At 41.0% G+C, this 23,628-nt stretch overlaps 1 protein-coding gene across 1 annotated transcript; it reads left to right on the top strand.

Moving 5' to 3' along the window:
- Window positions 1-3,590: 3,590 nt before the first annotated feature.
- wdfy2 (WD repeat and FYVE domain containing 2) lies at window positions 3,591-22,313 on the top strand. The gene is made up of 12 exons (XM_083921388.1): window positions 3,591-3,896; window positions 7,189-7,256; window positions 8,753-8,826; window positions 10,071-10,125; window positions 11,433-11,583; window positions 13,117-13,229; window positions 14,698-14,824; window positions 15,790-15,895; window positions 16,769-16,870; window positions 18,465-18,595; window positions 18,705-18,813; window positions 19,347-22,313. The coding sequence occupies exons 1-12, from the start codon at window positions 3,760-3,762 to the stop codon at window positions 19,374-19,376; spliced, it is 1,203 nt and encodes a 400-aa protein (XP_083777514.1). The 5' UTR covers window positions 3,591-3,759; the 3' UTR covers window positions 19,377-22,313.
- The last annotated feature ends 1,315 nt before the right edge of the window (window positions 22,314-23,628 follow it).

Raw genomic sequence — 23,628 nt, 5'->3', positions numbered from 1 at the left:
GGCCTCTGTCAGATACTATGCCTCAACTGATTTACCACAAACAATAATGATGTCAATTGATCTCAAACAGGCTACACATCATACTGGTTGACTATAGGGTCCACTCTTAATGCCACATGACACTCATCCAGGCGTGCACGATTGTGCAACACAATTTACATAATATAGCTCCTCGGAAAATATCATCACTTCCGCAAAAATAAGAGGAAACCATCCGGTGGCTGGCGATAGCAAAGAGGAGGAAGGTCTATTGCCTCTTGTTTGACAGAGTTCTCTAGAGCAACACACACAATAGTTCGTTTTCCGGTGTGTCACTGACATGTTTTTCAGAATAAAATTACTCATGTGGCTGGTGTCATGGATTCTAGAGGGCAAAATTGTACACCAGTTGTATTGCCATTTAATGCCAGTGGGAACCAACTTATTATAAGAACTGTACTTTAAAGCCAGAGGTGGAGAGTAGATAAGTAGCCCACATGTACTTGAGTATTTTACAAACAAGCAAATTAGGGACATTTATGTATATCCAGGCCTATATGTGCTTCTCCAAACTAATCAGTTTGAGTGTTAACCGGCTATTTTGTAGATTTAAATTGTATATAGGCTACAAAACATATGGAAATCTCAATATATATACTGTATATATTATGCATTGATATAGGAACTATCCAAAAGCATATCAAGTACCAGCTACAACATTTAAATGGTGCTTATATGTTAATGCTTCAATATAAATAATCAATTCATCTAAAGAGTAACACAACTCTCTGAAAGGGGCTTTTCTGTATCATGGGTTTATACTTTGACACGGCAATTATTTTTGCTGAGAATACTGATTTTGATTGGTTAAGCCTCCATTTCCCCCCCAATATACTGTTTTTAATTTACAAATATGTTTATGTTTATATGTTTTTACTTTATTTCCCACTCAAAATAGTATATGCGAAATACTAGGTTCTACTTTAACCGTATAAAATTAATCAAAGAGCTCAAATGTATAGTTTTACACACAGCCTACTGTTACTTCCCTTAATACTTTCTGACCTTTATTCTGAAGTCCAGACAAAATGTGACCGGATAGAATTATTTGCAGCCCTCTAAAAGTGTTTTCACTTAATGTATCACATTGTTGTTTCCTGATATAAATATTTATCATCTATTTATCTCATCATAACGAGCTTGGAGTTAAGACCTAACCAAAAACATCAGTGCCAGTAAGGGTTTTACCATGAAAAACATGACCGGAAGTATTATGTTTTGTTGTCATAGTGACTTGACTGTTTGGTCCGTCAGTAAAATGCGTGAAGTTACAAAAAACAACCTAAAAGACACTTCAGGTCGTTTGCCTTCAACATAAAAGCAAGCTGCGTAGGTTTGACCGTATTCACTGCTTCTAGGCTTTATTGAACACAATAAGTTGAGAACTGTTGATATTAATTGCAGCAATTCAAGCTATTAATAAATCATAAAGCATAAACTGTGATGATGTTCGCAGGGTTACCTCAGTTTGGGTGCAGAAACTACAACTTTCTAACAGGAAGCCTGAGCTCAGAACAGGGGATGTTTGAAGGACATGGAAACTAAAAAGGGAGGATCAGATGAAAGTCGTTAAGTTGCATTATGGGAAATGCAGTGATTTTGAAACTTTACCCATACTACTGACTAAAGTCAGAATATCTCAGCTTCTTCCTGCATCAGTTTGTTTTAAAGGTGTCTCTTTTGAGTCTGAGGATGTAATTGTAAATCATTAGACCACTTCTGTATCAAAGCCATTAATGGCAGCCCTATAAACCCTTATTAGAAAGTGGTGCAATTCTCATACTTCTAAAAATGAGTTGCTATTTAATAACATCTTTCATTTTATTCAACTGCATCACATATTTAAATGTTATTGTTGTTAACAAAATGGCATTTTGATTGAAGTGTTTTTCATTATTCAATATTGTTGAGTTTGATCATCTCACTCATTTTATGATGTTGATTCCTGTAATGTTTTGTAAAATTGTGTTAAAATTGTAACCTTGTTAAGAAAAGTGCTATATAAATTAAGTTTATAATTACTACTATTTTATTGCAACAAAGCTTCATTTTTTATGCCAAATGTTACACGACTAAAAAATTGAAATGTATTTAAGGGTCCCATATTGTAAAAAAGTCAGATTCCTATGTCTTTTATTATTATTATGATTATGATTATGATTATATTATTATTATTATCATCATTATTATTATTATATTATTATCATTGTTATTATTATTATTATTATTATTATTATTATTATTATTATATTATTATTATTATTATATTATTATTATTATTATCATTATTATTATTATTATTATTATTATTATTATTATTATTATTATTATTATTATTATCATTATTATAATTAAGCAGGTGCTCTTTATTGGAAAAGTATCAAAACACTCAATCGACAGAGCAATATATATATATATAGGCTAAGATAGAGTCGCTACAGTGTCATCACAGTCATTTCCCGGCTGCCGTGACGGTGCAGAGAGCAGAAGATGAGGAGATAATGTCTTTTTTGAACATTAAAGCATTTAAACATGTTCTAGTAGAAACCCAAAATACAAGTATGAACCTGAAAGTGAGCATGATTTGGGACCTTTAAAATATCTTCCAAGATGATGCTTTTATTTTGTATATATTTAGTTTCAGAGGGGTGGAGTTTCTGCCTGTAAAGCTTAGGGTTGAACAACTCAAACTCAGTCATATGTTCAATATCATTAGAGGGGTAGCCCCTAAGCACTTTGGCTCTCAGATTTTGCTGGCGCACATTTTACTAGGGCCTGTGTTCAATCATGTAATGTGTCATGTGTAGATAGTGAGGCAAGAAAGTCTTTTTTTTACACTGGAATTATGGAATAGCCTTCCACTTAATATTAAAATGTCAGCGACTAAAAAGGGATTTTGAACAAAAAGGTAAACGTTGAATATGTAGAATCTTGACGATGACTTTCTCTCACGTTCTGTTTTCATTGTATCTTGCTTGCATCTCTGGAAGTGTGTCTGTCTCTGTTTCTATCTTTGTCTCTCTCTGTCCATCTGTCTGTCTTTTCTCTCTTTCTCTCTCCTTTTCTTCCTCTCCAGTAACTATAATAACATCTATAGTAATGTGAATATGACTTATATGTTATGGCAGTTAATATAGCAGAATAGTAGGAAACAAGCACAGCTAAGGTGATAGATTATTATTGTTATTGTTATGATTTGACACTTTAAATAAAATTGAATTGAATTGAATTTAATAGCTGCAGGTATTGCGGGGTTGCAGGGTTATAGCTACTCTAGGCTGGCACTGGGTGAAATGGAGTTTGCCAATCCTGCAGCTGAGTGAACGGAGACGGGGAAAACCAGAGTCAATATAGGCCAAGCATTCACTCCATGGACTGAGTTAAAGGAGTTAAATGGCATTAAAACACACGCCGAAACCAAACCAAACCAAACCAAACCAAACTAAACCAAACCAAACCAAACCAATAGAGCAGCAAAAGTTCAACCGGAAGTCTTATTTTGTTGACCGGAAGTGCTACAGTCCATGGCCGTGGTGTGTGGGATTGTCAGCTGACTGGCAGCATCTCTGGCAGCCGTCACAACACCGTGTACCGCCTGCTGACAGCTAGGTAGCAGCAGCTACGAGCCGAAGCTGTGCTTTTTGGACCGGGGGGCTGTGGGGGTATGTTTCCCGGAGCCAGAACCGTAGACGGAGGTTTGCGCACCAGCATCACCGACTCATGGCGGCCGAAATTCAGCCCCAACCGCAGGCTCGGAAGCCATGTCTGCTGAGCAAGCTCGAGGCTTTCCAAGATGTTGTGAGCGCGGCGGTCATCATTCCCAAGGAAGACGGCGTTATCAGCGTGTCCGAAGACAGGTAACAGCGAAGATTTGACAACAAATGAACCTCCAAAATCCAAATTTATGTATAATAACCGTCACCGGACTTGGTTTTAGCCACCAACGGCTCCGCGCCTGTCAGGCATCGATCGTGCCACCGCCTGGCTTAGTACTTCCAAAGCCGTTCGTACGTAGACACAGTCCAACGGTTTATGGTTAAAGGAGAAAACATACCCTTACGTTTCTATAAAGGTGTCAGCTGACACAGTCATTTGAGCTCATTACATGCTAGTTAAACACGGTATGCTCTTTGAATTAACCAAGGGATTAAACCGCTGAATATGGGCATTTTTAGTAGCGGCTAACGTTAGTTTAGCGACCAAAAATGAACCCATTCAGAAAAATATATATAATTTCTCCGATAAACACTTTTGGCTGTTTGTGTGTTTGACATGTTATGGCGCTAAGAGTTAGCAAAACACGGCTTTACAGTACAGAACAGGGTTTCTCAACCTTGGGGTCGTGAACCCCAACGGGGTCACTATAGTTGGAAAGCACTTTCATTTCTCTCCTCACTCTCCCAACTGTACACTTGCCTGTGTGTGTGTGTGTGTGTGTGTGTGTGTGTGTGTGTGTGTGTGTGTGTGTGTGTGTGTGTGTGTGTGTGTGTGTGTGTGTGTGTGTGTGTGTGTGTGTGTGTGTGTGTGTGTGTGTCAGTCTTTAGTTGTCAGGTATGTCTCCAGTCTGTTGACATCTGCAAGTGCTGGAGGGTGGGTGTGTCTTGTTCAAAGGTTGTATGTCCTGTAATACCTGTGTCATATCACTAACTGTACCCATAGCATCCAGGTTTTTCTCTAATTACTTATAATTACTAAATGATTTCTCTTTTATTGCTAAGTGGGTTTGCTCATTTGCTTTGGTATTTGGGTGCACAATGGTGACAATAACAGTGGATTAAGAAAAAAAAGAACATGTAGCCTATTGCAATTTAAGAAACTCAAGTATAAAATAGAAATGTGCAATACAAATATATACAATAAATCATAAATATATCTCCTGGAGTGAGGGATGCACAATCGTAAAACGTCTTACGGGGAAAAAAAAGTGAATATGACCAAACCAAATGGTAGCACATCTTCTTAGTTACCAAAGCTGCGAAAAGAAGGCTGTAAAGCAGAGGTGTCAACATTTTTCATGCCAAGGGCCACCTGGAGAAAACTATCCTGCCCCATGAGCCTTAGGGCGCACTCACACTGTCCTTCTGTACCGGGCCAAAACCAGTTTTTCAGCTAAAGCCTAGTACGTTTAAGCAGTGTGAGTGCACCCGTTCCGCGCATAACTGCGGACAGCGGGCCGTCCACTGACATAGAAAATAGAAGGACGGACCATGTGCGGACATTTAACAACAACAACAATGGCGGCGAAAGGTTCACGTTGGTGTGATGCGGAGGTGGAGTGTTTACTGCCGATTTGGTCGGATGAAAATATTCAAAAACAGTCGACAAGATGCACAAAAACTCCGAGGTCTATGGAAAGATTTGTAAACAAAGCTACACCCACGCAATCAATGCGTGTGACGTGTTACGGCGTGATGACGTATGGACAGCAAGAAGCATTTGCGCGAGGCCCAGGCAGTGTGAGTACAAACGGGGCTGGGGCGTGGGGGGAGAGGGAGGGGGTACAAGTACCCTAAAGCCCGAGGCGCGGTGCGGAAGGACAGTGTGAGTGCGCCCTTATAGACTACTTTAATGATTTTTATCACTATTACATTTGACTGAAAGCTGCTGGTGGCCACTTTGGAGAGTCTCATCTCATTATATTTCGATAAGCAACTCCTGTATTCCTTCTACTGTACATGGACGGAGAGTTATTATTATTAATGTTCTTCTCAATGGCAGGGAAATCTTGAAAATGTTGGATAAATATTTCACCAATTATAAAGTTCGGCTGTGAATCAGTTGGTAGAGCGAGTCGACCAATGTCCGAAGGGTTGAGGGTTCGATCCCCGCCCCCACTGCCCTACTTGTGTCATGGTCGTTGTGTCCTTGGGCAAAGCACTTCACCCACCTTACCTGTGTGAATGTGTATGGCTGCTGGGAGTTTCAGGGAGATGGTCGGAGGGACTGTAAGTGCTTCTGTCAGTCTGCCCTAGGTCAGCTGTGACTACTATCGTAGTTTTCCACCACCATGTATTGTCATGATTACATCAGGGCAGCCCTCCTCTCCTTTTTAGTCTCTGTGTTTTTGTCTCCCTCTGTCGGTGTTTTCCTGTATGTGCTCCTCTTTCTGAGTTTCCCTGTTGTGAGCTGACTTTCCCCGGCAGTTTGATCCAGGTGTTTCTCGTTGGCACCTGCCTCCCTGTATATTAAGCTGGCCTCTCATTCGGGGCGGATCGTTATTCGATACTCCAGGTGTCGCAGCAGCAGGAGCGGTAGCGTGTAACAGGGCTGGCTACATCCTCGTGTCGATGTTTTTCCTCATTTACGTGGTAACGTCTCGTCATTTGGCTTCCCTTCTTTGTATGCTTGTATTTTCGCTCCTAGTAGTTTTGTTTGTTAATTATTGTTTCTTTGTTCCCTTTCGTTATAGTTTCCCGAGGTCCCATTCCTGTCTACCCTCGACCGTCTCGTCACGTTCTGTTTTGTCCCTTTCCCCCTGTTTTTGGAATCCCTTGTTTTCTTTGTTGATTAAATATTTGTTTAAGCCGTTCTCTGTTTCCTTGTCTGCATTTGGGTCCGGTTCACTGTGTTATTCCCTGAACCGTTCACGACATGTATGCCTGTGTGAATTAAGGGAACTCTGTAAAGCGCCTTGAGTGCTGAGAAAGGCGCCATATAAATCCAAGCCATTATTGTTGTTATTAAAGATATGTTGGCATCGCTGATGAAAAAAAATCAAAGCATCACAAGAAATTATTTGATGTGTGTATATATTTGCAACAAAAGGCCATCTTTTCCTTTCATTTAAAAAAGAAAAATGGGTTCAGACCGCCAGTAAGAGCAACTATAAAAATGAGGTCTTGCTCAGTTTAACAAGGCTGTTACATTTTGTGTCTCCAAAAACAGTCATTTTCAGATCTCATTGCATAAAACAGCTCCTGACTAAGGCATTGCACACCTATAGTGGTAGATTACAATGGAGAGTTCACTTTAATTACCCTGATTTGCCTCCTTGGTGTTGAATAAAGAAAACTTTACAAAGAGAAACTGCACCTTGTTGTAATGCCCACACCCCAGAGTGTATGAGAAATACAGTTTGGTGTTAAACCTCAGATGCCATGGGGGCTCTTGGTAATGTAGACTCTAAAACATTATGGTGTCTCCCTACAGGACGATTCGGGTATGGCTGAAGAGAGACAGCGGCCAGTACTGGCCCAGTGTCTACCACACAATGACAAGTAAGTATACTTGCTTTCTTTTTACCTATATTTGTATTATGTATAGGGTGAGAAGTTCAGCCATCCGTGAGGAACTCGAAGTAGAGCCGCTGCTCCTTTGCGTTGAAAGGAGCCAGTTGAGGTGGTTCGGGCATCTAGCAAGGATGCCCCCTGGGCGCCTCCCTAGGGAGGTGTTCCAGGCACGTCCAGCTGGGAGGAGGCCTCGGGGAAGACCCAGGACCAAGTGGAGAGATTATATTTCCACACTGGCCTGGTAACGCCTCGGGATCCCCCAGTTAGAGCTGGTTAATGTGGCCCAGGAAAGGGAAGTTTGGGGTCCCCTGCTAAAGCTGCTGCCCCCGCGACCCGACAACGGATAAGCGGTTGAAGATGAGATGAGATGAGATGTATTATGTACACGTTTTGATTCTTGGCCTTTGTTTTAAGGCAATATCTTAAACAATTTGAATAAGATGAATGCTTTTTTGGTTTAAGTCATGAATATGTATGAGTATGTAACTTCCATCAGCAAAGTTGCCCAGATAACATGTACTTCTTGAGTGAACAAAAACAGGAATGAACAACAGGTCTACATTCCTGTTTTTGTTCACTCTTCCTCTGTGTTTGCTTTCATTCTGTGCGAGCGTCTCTCCTCATCACGACAAACAAACATAATGAATAACACAGACTCCACCTCTCAGGAGGACATGAAAGCGTGAGGTTTACATGCCCCTGAAATTACATGCAGCATATGAGCTCCTGTAGGATCATTTGCTCTCCTCTCTCCAGTGCTGCAGTGCTGCATGATTGTGACACTGTTTGTCCTTGTTTCCCTCCAGTTGTGCAACTGAAGGAAATACCATGCTGCCATCAGCAAGATTTGTAGCTTTCAGTAGCAGCACCACATGCTGCACGTATTAGACATTACAGTGCACCAATAGAAAAACAGAAATTGCACAGTAATAACTACTTTCATGATTTAAAGATATAGCAAATCTAATTTTTTCTTCTTGTTTTGGCAAAACTGAGTACATATCTTGACTGAAATAGTTTATATTTTTACATCATATAGGTAGAAGGAGTTCATTATCTTAGTTTTTATGCTTAAATTCATCTATGCATCTGTGAGTTGCTTTGTCACACATTTGTTGTGTATGCTGTTCAAATTGCAGGGACTTTGGTCCAACATTTTTTTTGTCCCCCAAACCTTAGCCAACACATTTAGGTAATTGCGACGGTGGAAAGAAATGCCGGGTGTATTGATTTTGGGGTTATTCTCCCATAGACAAGCAGGTTTTCAACAGAAATTAAGTTCTTCAGAGATTCACACACATAACCTTCCAAAAAACAGCAATTATAGTCAATGTTCCACTAAAAAAAACAATATATTGAGGCCTTTATTTTAGAAGTACACAAAGTAACACATTTAGACTGGAAAGTTTCCCCAAAATAACACCAACACGCACACATGCAGGCAGCATGTTCACTATTATTCTTGTCTGTCTTTGTGTCTCCAGCGTCATGCTCCTGTATGTCCTTTAACCCAGAGACCAGGAGGCTGTCCGTGGGGATGGATACCGGAACTATCTGTGTGAGTCCAGTCACCAACCTGCTTCGCCTCCAAGCACAACCCCCTGGCCTTTTTCTTTGTTTTCACTCACTCAACTGAAGACTGTTTGCTTTTCTTGCTGTTTCAGTATTAATTTGCCCGAAGGATACATGTCATCTCATTAGGTTGTATTTCTGTCGGCATGTTGACACGACGATCTTGTAATATTGATCTGCCTTTTGGCTCATAAAATGGAAAGCAGCTCTAATGATATGTATTTGGCTGTTGGCTGCTCTCCTGTGTATTTAATTGGAATGAGGTCACTTTGTCAGGTCGCTGTGAGCTGATGGTTTGCTCTGAACTCTGAAGTTTCGTCTTTTCTCTTTGAGATGCATAGAGGTGATGAGGAACCTTCACCTTGTTCAGAATAGACAGAATTTCGGTCAACTTAGTCTTTGTAGGATTTGTTTGTTTTGAGTCTATGACCATTCGGACCTACTGTAACGTACCAGACTGGCAGTACTGTAGGACACAGATGCAGCATTTTCTACTGTCCAGTTTTTGTTTGTTTGAGACTTTTACAGTGCCAGTTATTTGTCTGTGCACTTTTCTGAAATTTGAGATTCAAATGTAACCCAGCCATGCTTTAGTTGGTACGTCACTAATCCATAAACCAATCGCTGTCTAATATGGGGAACACTCCCTTTCACGTCGGGCCCGCTCATCGTCCTCAGGTGCGGCCTGCAAGCACGAGCAAGGACAAGCACGGCATAAGCAGTGGTAGGCAGGATGAGGCCAGCTGCAGAATTTCCCAATGAAGGAGAAAGGGTAGATGTGCTTCCATCCCCTTCTCTGAGGTTTTTCTGTTGTGTGGGAAAACCATGTTAAACTAAATATTAATCATAGGAGAGTTTTTACATACTTTAAAACGTGTCTGAAGTGGGACCTAAAGCTTCAAGTTCTGGTAAGTGTTTTATTCGGGGTGTTTGCCTCGGAAGAGATCACACTGTCAGAGAGCTGTTCTTCTTTTTACTGGCAATGCACAGGGTTATTCTTTTTTAGAAAGGGGGAGCATATGTACCTTTCTGCAGGAGGAAGGCCTACACTTCACACAAATTTTTAAGGATCATTTTAAAGACTTTTTAAAAGGCTTTTGTAATGTTAAAGTGTGACTACATACTTTCAACACAGTAACATAATTTGTTTGCCATTAATAGATTATTTTAGAAACCTTATTCATTGACCTCAGACAGTGTGAACCTTTCTCTCGTTTTCCTGTCTTTCAGGAGTTCATCCTGTCAGAAGACTACAATAAGATGACCCCGGCAAGCACTTACCAGGGTGAGACAGGAAGTGTATTTTCGTGTGTGTGTGTGTGTACCCTAAATGTATTAGGTGTGTGAGTCAGTTAATATCATGTGTCAGGAAGAGAACCAAAAGATACCATTGTTGGTTAGTTTGAAAACAAAAACATGGTAAAACATCTTATCCCCCCCTCCCCCCTCTCCATGCCAACTTTTCACTTCCTGTTTGAGTGTGGCCCTTCAGATCACATAAACAGTACACACTTTAGAATTCCCATGTGGTCAGATCACACGTCTCAAGTGTCAAGCTGTCATTATTGTACCAGTTAAGTATCAGATATATACACACATACCTGTATATACAGCATTTGAAAAAAAGGAGACTGACAAATTAGGATTATCTCATAGATTAATTTAAAAGATGTAAGTTACCCTATAATAACCTCTCGTTTGCTCCCTTTAAAAAAAGAGAAAAGTAAAACCTGGAATTGCATCATATATATTTGGATTTTCTATATACTTGGACTTCAAAGCTCTGCAGAAGACAACAATCTAAGTGTCTGACCTGCAGATAACTAGTTATTTAGTAATTTCCATCCCTTTGTGTATACCTTCAAGTGTATCTTTAAATTATGTAAGCGACTTTTCCATGGCCCTCATTACCCCTCGTTGCTTTGAAAGCGTATTTGAGAGCTGTCGCCCTGCTGAAATTTCTGCTAATAAAGTCTACCCGACTGTGTACCGAAGGCTTTGAAAAACTCCGCAGCCCGAGGAATGTTTGTTCTCTGGTGCTTTTCATAATTCATTTATTTCTTTTGAGCACAACTCGCTCAGAAATAACTGGACCAGAGCACTACTGATCGATCTTGAGAGCCTTAACTACATTAGATGTTTCTACTATATGAATGCACATACAAACCATGGGAAATAAATGACTTAGATGAACGCATATTAATATTCATAGTTGACCTTTCACAGTATGTACATCTCTGATCTTGTGCATCACATGTCCTTCTGTCACATGTGTCTGTGTACTGTGAAACTGTAGATATCTCTGCATTAGTGTCAGGCAACTTTCTCTGCATTTGCTGGTCAGATATTTTCCCAAAGAAGGTGGTGTTGCTGGAGCGTTATTCTCTACTGTAGCACCATTTTTCTGTTTCCAAAAAAGGCTGAAGAATGTGCATTTATGTGGAAATGTTCAGCACACGGTCGATTGTACACTGTTATGAAATTGTTGACACCGTCTTACCCAAGATTTCTGGGTCGATCCCCTGCACTCTGATTTAAGCGCTTGTGGAAAATCTGATGCGTTGTATTATGTGTGTTTTTGTGTTCCTGCAGCCCATCAGGGCAGAGTGACAGTGGTGCTGTTTGTGTTGGAGATGGAGTGGCTTCTGAGCACCGGCCAGGACAAAAACTTCAACTGGCACTGCTCAGAGAGCGGCCAGCAGCTGGGGACGTATCGCACCGCCGCCTGGGTTTCAGGACTACAGTATCCTTTAATGCCCCTCCTCCCCCTCATGGCCTGTTTGTCATTTTGATTTGTTGGCTACTTGCCCCTTAGAGTGCGCTCAATGAACTTGACAGCTAAGCTTCCTGGTTAACAAAGTGGAGTGGATGTAACTAAGAGGGAAGTGACGAGCCATCTTTGCCTCTCTCTGCATTTTTCAGTATGACAACGCAATCTATTTTAAGGCCACATCAACATAAAACAGTAGAACGATTGAGATTAGCTTCCAGTTAGTTTGTACTAATGGAAGGGCTAACAATAGGCATCAGTCATGCTGTTGTCAAGGAAACCCTCTGAGTAGGCTTCAGTAATGGCCAGATGAAAGGCTGTGAGTGCTGAGCAGTGACACTGATCCATACCAATGAGCCTCCTGTGAGGTCATCAGCCTGCTGCTATCCTTCTAGCCTCTACATGCTAACCTGTCTGGTTAGCATGGTATGAAAACCAGCAGGAGAAGAGATGCTGAGCAGTGAAAGGTACATTTTCTGTTTGGAAGTACTTTAGATGTGATACTAAGGGCTGTTTCTGTTGTGTTTCTAATTAGCAGGTGGAAAGGTAACATGTTGACTAGTTAAGGTGTTTTAGCTAACAGATGTTTCAACAGCTCTTTGGCAAATGCTGTTGTTTGAGACAGTCACGTCTTATCTTCAGTCACATCTTTATGCCTAAAAATTACTTTTTTTCATTGAAGCTTGGTTTCAACCTAGATCAGTGGTTCTCAAACTGTGGTGCAGGCCCTTCCTGTGCAGCGTAGAGCCATTGCAGGTGGGGCGCACATGACCTGGGGATAAATGGCATGACATACAGTAACAGATGCTGACAAATAGTTCAGACATGTCAAGTCCAAGATAGAAGAAATATGGAGACAAAACATGATGTTTATCAAGCTAATGGGTCGAGAACAAATGACAAAGGCTCTCTAGTTCACTTTCAGTGTATTTGGAGTTGTTGTTTTTGGAGAAGTCTGTCATCTTGAGGAAGGTTTTAACAGTAATTTAATGGAAGTAACCTGCATGTGCTGCATGATGTTAATTTAAATGCATTTGCTTTTTTTAAACTCAACCCTTATCAAAACAAATGGCTGATGGAATAGGGGAACCACTGATCTAGACCTTCAGATGTTAGGATCTAGACTGGATTGGACACTTAGAGGTTATTCCTTGTGTAGATATTTCTTTCTTCAACAGCATGGGCAGTGTCGTATTGATTTTGGTTTGCAGTGACTTAACCAGGTCAAGGGGGGGGGGGGTCTGACTAAGTGGCCAGTGAAAGAGCTAAGAGTCGTCCTCTTTGCTGCCACTACAAAGGACAGCAAAATCTTACACGTTATAGTTTACACACCGATAGGACCATTAGTTTCACTGTGCAGCTCGGGTGTTGTGTTGACATTGCAGTGAGGTTTTGCTTGCTTGGTCCGTGTTTCTGGTCCACTAACAGATAAAGGTCCAAATTAATGCATCAATAGCTTTTCAGCAGGATGCAGTTTATTCTTCTTGGACCTTAATTTTATCCCAGGTTTGATGTGGAGACCAGACACGCCTTCGTAGGGGACCAGTCGGGTCAGGTGACCATCCTGAAGCTGGAGCAGGACAGCTGCAGCCTGGTCACCACCTTTAAGGGACACACTGGTACACGCACACGCAAGCACGCACGCACGCACCCACGCACACACATGTTATGTTGCATTCCAGCATTTCATAGACTAAACTATTGTATTAATCAATAAAAAAATCAACATTGATCCATAATGAAAGTGGCATAGTTACAGCCCTAGCACACACATTCTGTCAGCTGCAGTCTATACTACAGTACAATTATTTCACTACTGTAAATATTAATTTCTGTACATTTATATTTGAGTTTTTTCTAACATATGTTTAGTCTGTATAATATTTGTTGTTTGTAACAAAATATTAAAGTATTTCTGATTCTGATGAGCTACAACATTGTTGAATAAAACTTTAATCAGTTTTAGCACAGTGTTTATTTAAATGTTGTCTGTATAAAGACAAAAGTACAGATAAATTAACATTTTGCAGATATCAGCCAGGAACAGCTTTTTTCAGGAAGGTAAAATCGACAAAGGAAGAGGAAAATGAAATAGTTAGGCGTAAATTATTTATTGTATAAAGATAGCAACCTCATATAAACCAAACTGCATTAATTCCCCATAATACTTGAAGCTAGATGTCCTCTGTCAACTTCTGCTGTCCTCAGGACAATTAATTGAGCCAGTTAAAAAGTGATTCTAAGAGCTGTAAGTCCGTGATGGTCGTGAATGTTCAAGAACATATTTTTGGAGCTTTGACTGGAATCTGCTCCAACAAAGGAGGCAGTGAAAAATGTTTTTTACAGGGTCTGTCTTAAATGTGATTTGAAGATTTGATGGTTGGAGTTGTTGCATAAAGAGACTTCTGAATTAGTTTTAAGATGAGTTCAGGGCCAGGAAGAAAGATGTTGGATTTAGTGAAAGGATTTTTGTCATATTCATTAACTGTAACTTGGACTCATGTATTGTTACAGTCCAACTAATTAGCCTTTATGCTCGACACAAACTGTATGAACTACCAGTTCTACAACATCACACACACACATTCTTTTTTTCCTCACCTTCCAAACTCTGCAGTAGTTAACAAGCTGTTTTTTTCTCTGCAGTGAAAAACATGAACTGTTGACATACATGGAACACACAGGCAATATCTGCATGTTCAACTCCGCGGAAATAAACAAGCTCTACTACAACAAAGGATTCTTTGACTGAAATAATTTCCATAATGCACCAACCCATCCTGTACAAGTTAACAGAGGTTACACTTCCTCATACAAATAATCAGTTACGGAGGAAAAATAGTTCATAGTCTTATGAGAACCCGTGCATGACAGCCCCAGGGACACCACGCCGGTCCCCAAGGTTATCAGTTTGAATAGCATGATCAGCAGATCGTACATAATTGTGAGTAAACTCATCCTGAGAGCTTGGTGGTATTTCGTGCACTGGCCTTGGCCTGATGTATCTCCTTCTTGATTGATGGATTTTTGTGGAAGAGAATGTCTTTTGCTTGCATTTTTCCTGAGTGTGTTTTGTACTTGCTCCAGGTAATGTGACAGCACTGTGTTGGGACCCAGGCCAGAGGGTACTGTTCTCCGGCAGCTCGGACCACTCCATCATCATGTGGGACATCGGGGGGCGCAAAGGCACCGCCATCGAACTGCAAGGACACAAGTAAGAATCACAAACATCCTCTCCTGAATGTCTCTGACTAGGAGTTATTCATTTGAATGAACAGCACTAATATGGTGTAATAATGTGATCGTTTGTTTTGTACTGATAGATAGTTATACATGGTACTGAGACGGTGAGTCTATCCTATCGGCCACTTTATAAGGTGCACCTGTCGAACTACTCATTAACGCACATTTCTAATCAGCCAATCACATGGCAGCAACTCAATGCATTCAGGCAGGTAGACATGGTCAAGACGATCTGTTGCAGTTCAAAGCGAGCATCAGAATTGGGAAGAAAGGTGATTTAAGGGACTTTTAACGTGGCATGGCTGTTGGTGCCAGACGGGCTGCTCTGAGTATTTCAGAAACTGCTGATCCACTGGGATTTTCACACACAACCATCTCTAGGGTTTACAGAGAATGGTCCCAAAAAGAGAAAATATCCAGTGAGCGGCAGTTGTGTGGGCGCACAAATGCCTTGTTGATGCCAGAGGTCAGAGGAGAATGGCCAGACTGGTTGGAGCTGATAGAAAGGCAACAGTAACTCAAATGTCCACTGGTTACAACAGAGGAATGCAGGAGAGCATCTGTGAACACACAACACAACCTACTTTCTAGCAGATAGGGAACAGCAGCAGAAGACCACACTGACACTTTATTAAACACTAGGTATGCCTAATAAAGTGGCCGGTGAGTGTGTGTGTATATATATATATATATATATATATATATTTATGTGTCTATTTTATTGTGTTGAATGGTTGATGAGGGAATATTAAAGTATCCATCCAGCAATCTATAGCCTCTTTCAGACATGCACATCGTTATGTAAATCTGATATACAAAAGGAGTTTTTATTCCAACAGCTGTTTTGTCGCGAGTTTTAGGAAGCATTTATCATACAATCCTCTTATGTTCATGGAGAATGCGGGGTCACCAACCCCTTTGCTCTGTATTTTACAGTGACAAGGTTCAGGGCTTGTGCTACGCCTCACACACTCGTCAGCTCATTTCCTGCAGCTCAGATGGAGGCATCGTCATCTGGAACATGGATGTGACAAGACAAGAGGTGAGTTAGAGAGAGAGAGAGAAAGAAACAGAGGCAGCAGACTGATGGAGTGTGACATCCACCCCAACACACAAACACACATTCACACTCAGCCTGTGGAAAATGCTGGAAAAATACTGTAATTTGTCATGTGCGCTGGATGTTTTCATGCCTTTTTTACACACCTGCGTATACTGTGATGGAGATCAGTAAGTGCATCTGTTTGCTCTCCCTCTTGATTTTCTCTCTTACAAACACGGAGTGTAGCTTCAGCCGTGCCACCTCTCCTCTCCCTCTGTGCTCTGCCAGTCTCGACATAGTTAGTACGGACTTTATTGCTCCTTCATTTGCAGAGCCGCTTATATTGTGCCCCAGCGTCATTATGTCGTTTGGTCCAAATTCGCAGGAGACACGGAAGTACTGGGCGGATGAATAAACTCTTGTTTGTCTAAAAATAGCTCCATCACGTAACTCCCTTTATAACTTGATTTTGATATTCAACACTTCTGCTTGTGTAGGAATTAAACAAATAAGACACATTGTGTAAATAAGACAGCTAAGCTTGGCTAGCCACACCCTGGTGCAGACGAACCAAACACACAGACATGACATTGATAATATTTTCATCTCCTTCTCAGACAAAAAGCAAAAAGGCACATTTCCGAAAATGTTGAAGTATTCCTTTAATCACTCTTTTTTAAGCTATAAAACTAATAAAATGTTAACCTCTGTGTCATGATATTATTTTTTTTATTTTTTTTAATCCCAATTGCTTTATACTTGTGCAACCTTAAGAAATGAAATTATTGGGGATTAAATTGTGATTTAAGTGCAGTTGTCTGTATATAAACGGAAAAGGGTGAAATATGTTTGATTTTAAAACTGTTTGCACAGACTCCAGAGTGGTTGGACAGTGACTCCTGTCAGAAGTGTGAGCAGCCTTTCTTCTGGAACTTCAAACAGATGTGGGACAGCAAGAAGATCGGCCTGCGACAGGTATTGAGCAGTCCCGTTCCTCTTGTTCTTTCATTCATTTCATCTCTGCATTAAACGCTCCATAATATGACGCTGGTACCATCTGTCATTGCAGCCAGGGACTAAAGAAAGATAGAGTGTATCAGATGAATAAAATGTTATTTTCAGATTGTTTCACAGTGGTTATGTTATAAGATGTAACCTATTTGATCTGTTTTTAAAGAGTGATAAATATACAGTATATATATAGATAGATAGATAGCTAGATAGCTAGCTAGCTAGATAGATAGATAGATAGATAGATGGATAGATAGATAGATAGATGGATGGATGGATAGATGGATGGATAAAAACGTTGTCGATCCTAAAGGAAATTCAAGTTTCAGCTGTTCCATTACACTCAAGTAAGAAGGAAATTTACAAAATATAATAATATGCCTCAAAACTCTTAAGGACCTGTATGACGAAGGGTTTTTGCGTCCTTTGCATCCATGTCGGACAAGTACAGCCTGCCTAATAGCCACTTTTTTCGGTACCTTCAAATGAGACATTTTATCCAAAAGCAATTCTGAGCCCAGTGTATCACCTGAAAAAGCATGGGAAAAGGACTCGGGCGGTAGACATTACTGAGGTCCAGTGGAAGGACATTTTAAAACTGGTCCACTCATCCTCGATTTGTGCCAGGCACGGCCTAGAAGGTGCTTCATAGAGCCAATTTCACCGACGCTAAGATATACCCTAGTCACAGTGATGCCGATATATCTCAAACCCACAAACAGGCTCTTAAACCAGATTTTCAATCCCCTGACTGCTCTTTTTGGGCTCCCTCCGTCTAAAAATCTGCCCATTACTACACAGCGTGTCGTGGCCCTTACCACGCTGCTCACCAGACGTAACATTCTCCATAAATGGTAACATGTTTCTCAACCGTCTCACAACAGTTGGATACGTGAAATTTTACAATGTCTACGGTTAGAGAAGTTAATGTTCTCACAGAAGGGATCTTTGACAGCATTCCACAAAACCTGGGAGCCCCCCCTCCCCCCTTTTTGTTCTTTTTACTGCTATTTACAGTTTTCACTCCATTTTGTCTCATTGTACCTTAGTTATCTAGTTTTGTTATATGTTATTTAATCACCTAGTTATTTACTGTGACTACGTTTGACATGAGTTGTTTGGAGGGATAATGGGTACCTTAGTTATCTAGTTTTGTTATATGTTATTTAATTACCTAGTAATTTACTGTGACTATGTTTGACATGGGTTGTTGGAAGTGATAGTGGGATTCATGTTGGGGTTTTTCTTTTTCCACTTTAAAGCAGACACTCTGACACAATATGCAACTGTAGGACTTTGTTTTTGCCTGTCTGCAAAAATGTAATAAAGAAATTTGGAGAAAAAAAAATCTATATGATAATATGAATACAGGCAGAGGGCAGGGTCACTGTAGATACAGATGCCACCACACACTTCTAATGAGTCATGATAGATACGTTTTTACTTTTGTACATTTTTTAAGGAAAATCCGGCTAAGTATACCTTTATCTACTGCTTCTACTAAGTTATCCTGTTGCTAATCAAAGCTGACAGGTTTACTTCCTCTCGTGTTCCTCAGCACCACTGCAGGAAGTGCGGCCAGGCAGTGTGTGGCAAATGCTCGTCTAAACGCTCCACCATCCCCCTCATGGGCTTCGAGTTCGAGGTGCGTGTGTGCGACAGCTGCCACGAGTCCATCACTGACGAGGAGTGAGTAACAATCATCCTCTGTTGCTGTCATATACTGAACCTTTGTGCGCTCAGCTTTTTCCGAGCGCTCACACAGCAAAGTGACCGGCGTTCCCTTTGTGTCTTCTAGTCGAGCGCCCACAGCCACCTTCCACGACAGCAAGCACAGCATTGTTTACATGCACTATGAGCCCACCACTGGGAATCTGCTCACCTCTGGAACCGACAAGGTTATCAAGGTCTGGATGAGAACAAACAGTATCTGTAATATGCAGTCACAGATAAGAAATGCAAGCACACACAGTAACATTTCATTGGGTCAGTCCTTAGCATGGTGAGGTTTTAACTTTGCCAAGAAGGTTAGGTGTGTTGTCCTGCTTTTTTGTCTCTTATTTAGCTCCTCAGGGGCCCCAGTTAACCCCCCTATGTGCACACTCATGTTAAAGTACTTGAGAGATCAGCTGGTTTATAGTCTGTCAGATAGTTCCTGGTATTTTTCTTAAACACACATTTATTCAAGAATAAACACCACCATATATCAAGTGAAAATGTCATGTATTGACTCTGGATTTGGACACACGACCCTACAAGACTTGAAATAACGAGTAAAAATGCATTCATTACATTTAAAATGTCATTCCAGAAACTTGCATATGAAACCGACTATCAGCTTTATTAATTTCTCAGCTCTGAACTTTAGAAAGAGTGCAGCAGAAATGTCTCTTTAAAAGCTTGATCTGATTATGAGATAATGTGTCGTGTTTATCTGCAGCTATGGGACATGACTCCCGTGGTGTCCTGAGGTCTGTGGGCGACCAGCAGTCAGCAGGAAGCTCTGTCCGCCAAACTGTGATGGTTTCTTGGCGGCGGTCGCACTTGGCGGAGAGAGAGAGAAGCCTATCCAACGATATCGATGTCAACTGGATAATATTTAACAGCTATTCAACAACAAGCGGGGGCTGTAGCACGTTCACAGTGAGGACAATGCAGGCCGGTGAAGCATGGGAACAGGACAGGCATTGGTCTACGCAAGGTTACAGACTGTTGTGGGTGGTTGTTTGTGTGAAGGGAGCTTTTGGGTGGGGGGTGTCTCTGTGTATGTATGTATGTATGTGTGTGTGTGTCTGTACTGTATAAGAGTCTGTTTTAGGGGGACTTTATAAGGAATTGACGCCTTATTTGCTTAATTGTCATGCATTCCTGCCGATTTCATACTGGAAACTCACAAAGCAGTAAGTGAAAGATTATCTGTACTGTCAGCGGGTAGCGCCAAACCCATACATTTGCTCGATGTGAAGCACGTCCTGCAGTGGCCACTCATAGAGTTCTGCAGGGATGAGTCCCTAAACCAAGAAATGAGTTGTCATTTTTGCACTTCCGGTTCCCTTGTCTCAAAGTGGTGTCTTCAAAGGCGATTGCTAAGAAATGGCTCGACAAGACTATTAACGTCATCACGGCGTGCAAACGGAAAAAATCATTTGGAAGCTGGTGGTTGGTGTATTTCATTTATACTTCTGTACGTTAGCTTTTTACTTCTGGTGATTGCATTTACGCCTCAAAAATCGTTAAAGTGGTTTTCATTTGTGAAGCTTATTTTGCTGGACAAAACGTGCAAGCATCATAAACCACAGAGCTTATTTCTGCAATAATCCAAAATCCAATGGAAAATTTCCATTGGCTTTTTGTCAAGGGAACCAGGGCAATTCTAACTTACAGGTCAGCCTACAAAAACGTCATCCCGCAGAACTCTAGTGTCAACACTGTAGGGAGCTGTTGCAGGCATTGCCTGTAGATGGTGCTCATGAGCATATTTACTGTCTATCTGCAGCTCGTGGATGCTATGACTTTTCTTGCCAATGGGTGGCGTAGTTTGGCTGAAAACAACTGGAGCTGCATCTCTGCAGCTGTATGATGGCTGTTTCTGGTTTCATGTGCTTCACATCAGCTACACTGTGTTCTTGTTATCAAGAAATCCTCTTCTACTTTCAGAGCATGTAAAGCTGATGTGCACGTATGGAGGTTTCTAAACTGCATGGTACCTTAATATCAACTAAGGTTTTTTTTCCAGTTTATGGGAGCACTCACACTTGGCCCAGGTGATCCGAGCCGTGCTTTACAGTGATTGCCCCCCCCCTTCTCGCCCGCATCCCAGGCCAGCTTGCACTCACATTACTTGAAACGATCCAGGCCTCGGCTCGATCGCCGTTGCTTATACATCATCACCCCTCTGGGATTTTGTTTCGTCCAAATGTTTTTTTATATTTTCATCCGACCAAATCTGCAGTAAACATTACTGAGTAATCAGTCGCATATAAACAGATCAGGACCGCTGTCAACGCTCGGGCTTGTGCTTGTACTTGTGCTCGTATATGTGCCCACCACTCTCAACTGGGCCGTGGCCGGAAGGTGTAGTGTGAGTAGACCCTAAGTGTTTGGCAGCTCCACCAAATGATCTCTCTCCTAGAAGCTACTAATGTTGATGCACCCAGTCCACTGAGTGTTACAGAAAAACTGGATATCAAGGAAACCTATTAAGCTTAAAAAATAGCCCTGCAGCGAAACATCGTTCAGATCCACAGAACCTCATTTTAAACTCTAGTAGAGATTCTAAAATTTCTCAAGACACAAAATATGTCGGGCTTAAATGTGGTGAAATGTGGACTTGGAGTCTTAAATGGAATAGATCTGTGATTGACTCTATTGCAGACCCTTGTCGTGATACTTTCAGAACACCGTTTTAGCCTAAATCTAATGAAGTGCTGAATACACCAATGTAATCTGTAAATCAACCAGTTAGACGGCTTGCTGATCCCTGTATGTTTTATACGATTATTTATTATTCTAAGTGTGGTCCTAATGTTTCTGACATGCAAACGCACATATCATTAAGCTAATCAGCGGCAGCATGTACGTACATGTATCTGGACTGAAAGGAAACTAATGAACCTTTGATTTTGTTGTCATCGTTACTGTGACAATACTGACTTTTGTGTCAATGCACTGGAATCAAGAAGCAAAAATCTGTCACGAATCGCTGCTGTGAATAGAAAATATGATTCTTATTATTTGTGATTATCACACATGGGCTTTAATGATGAGATGTTAACTTAGTTGAATTTGTCTTACGTTCAAATCCCACTGAATATTTTCCAAAGATGTTTGATGTTTAGTTTGAAAATAAGGTTATGTGTAAGACTTTATCCAACAGTGGAGACATGAGACATTGTGGACTTGACTGTTGGTCTGCACTGTCACAGCTGCCCATAAAGGTACATTTATAGCAGCTGTTCACTCATGAATGTGAGCCTGTGGGTACTCAGACCATAAAGAACCGTGCCAGTGTTTCTCTGAGGTTGCATATCTTTAACTATAAATCATGCATATGTCATTGTTGTGCAGACCATTTTTCAAATGCACGGTGTAAAGTTTAGGATGCATTTTTTCCAATCGTTACCAACAATTTGATGGTCACTGTACTGGACTAATGTGAAACGGTAGCTGCCTGGAATAGTAGTAGAAATACACCCCCCGAAAAAAACACAAAAGCTTATTTGACATACCTGTGATCAGGTAGAGTGTATGTGATTCAAATGGGCAAACATGTGCACAGTTACTGGTGTAGCCTTTGAACTCAAACCCCAGACTACACGACGTTATTACATAAACAGTACCTGAACTGTTGAGGCCAGTGGTCTGTTTTTCTGTTGCAGGAAAGATGGCCGGCATTCTTGTGTGTTTCAGTGTGTCCATCAATGTAACCGTGTATGTTGAAATGACATTAAATGAGCAGGTTCACCTTCTCGACCAGTCTGCTGTCTCGTTTATCAGATCACAGCGATCAACGTGCAGTAGGTCTTTATAGAACTAAAACTGCAGGACAGCTGCTTCCTCTGCCACTGTTACTCTTTCCTACTACACTTTGTTTTGTACCACAATCACACAATTTTCTTCCAAGTCACAATTGGAATTCCCAATCTTATTCTTATTCTTGTATATTGTATATGCCTACGTTTAACCACAATGTCTGTTTCACTCTGTCACATTTAGTTAAGTGTTTGATTTACTACATCTCAGCTTTATTTTGATTTGATTTATGTTAGCTTATTTAAGAAGAAGAAGAAGAAGAAGAAGAAGAATTACTTTATTAATCTAGCAAGGGGAAATTCAATTTTTTCACTCTGTTATTATACTTGTTACACACACATGCCCGTAATACACACACAGGACCTATATACATGCAACTAATGGAGAGATGTCAGATGGATCGATCAATGGATCGGTGCCTTGCTCCACACTCCATTCATGGTTTCACACAGGGACTCAAAACGACAACCCTCTGGTTCCCAGCCGAGTCACCTATGGACTGAGCTACTGCCGCCTCCCCATTTATATTGTTACTCTGACCCTTTCCCATCTTTCTATTAAATTAAATTATTGTATTGGGGCGACTGTGGCTCAGTGGAGACTGGGTTCGTCCTACATTAGAGAGATTGGCTGTTTGATTCCCCCCCAGTCCACAAAGTGGTCCAAGTGTCCTTGAGCAAGACACTGAACCCTGAATTGCTCCCTGTGCTGCACATGGGTGTGTAAATGTGGTGTGAATGATCAGATTAGATCATGGGTCTCAAACTGATCCAGTAAAGGGCCGTGTGGCTGCAGGTTTTCATTCCAACCAATCAAAAACACACCTGGTCCAACAAATCAACTGTGTGAAGACAGTTCAGGTGATCGAGTAAGTCGAGTCAGGTGTGTTCTTGCTTGGTTGGAATGAAAACCTGCAGCCACACGGCCCTTTACTGGATCACTTTGACACCCATGGTTTAGATGGTATGTAGAGGACCTACATAAAACTGTTGCACAATAATTTCCCTCAGGATAACTAAAGCTTCTTGAATCTTGTGAAAGGAGACAAATTAAATTTAAGTGATGCCGTTTGCGTTGTGATTGTTTAGCGTTCAGCCTCCATCAGTAGACAGTAGGTAACCTAATTGATATAAAGTTATTCTGAAATACCCTGTACTTCCAAGACTGCCCTTAAACAAGCGCTTGCTTTC

Source organism: Echiichthys vipera (assembly GCF_963691815.1).
Source record: "Echiichthys vipera genome assembly, chromosome: 10".
Classification (NCBI taxonomy): Eukaryota; Metazoa; Chordata; class Actinopteri; order Perciformes; family Trachinidae; genus Echiichthys; species Echiichthys vipera.
Note: the sequence above shows the minus strand (reverse complement) of the source record. Positions and strands in the feature narration are given on the sequence as shown.

Excerpts from the sequence above, each read along its gene's own strand:
- wdfy2 (XM_083921388.1), top strand. The coding sequence starts at position 3,760 with ATGGCGGCCGAAATTCAGCCCCAACCGCAGGCTCGGAAGCCATGTCTG. Across the intron at positions 15,896-16,768 it reads TGGATGTGACAAGACAAGAG|ACTCCAGAGTGGTTGGACAG; the intron begins GTGAGTTAGAGA and ends CTGTTTGCACAG. Across the intron at positions 16,871-18,464 it reads AGAAGATCGGCCTGCGACAG|CACCACTGCAGGAAGTGCGG; the intron begins GTATTGAGCAGT and ends CGTGTTCCTCAG.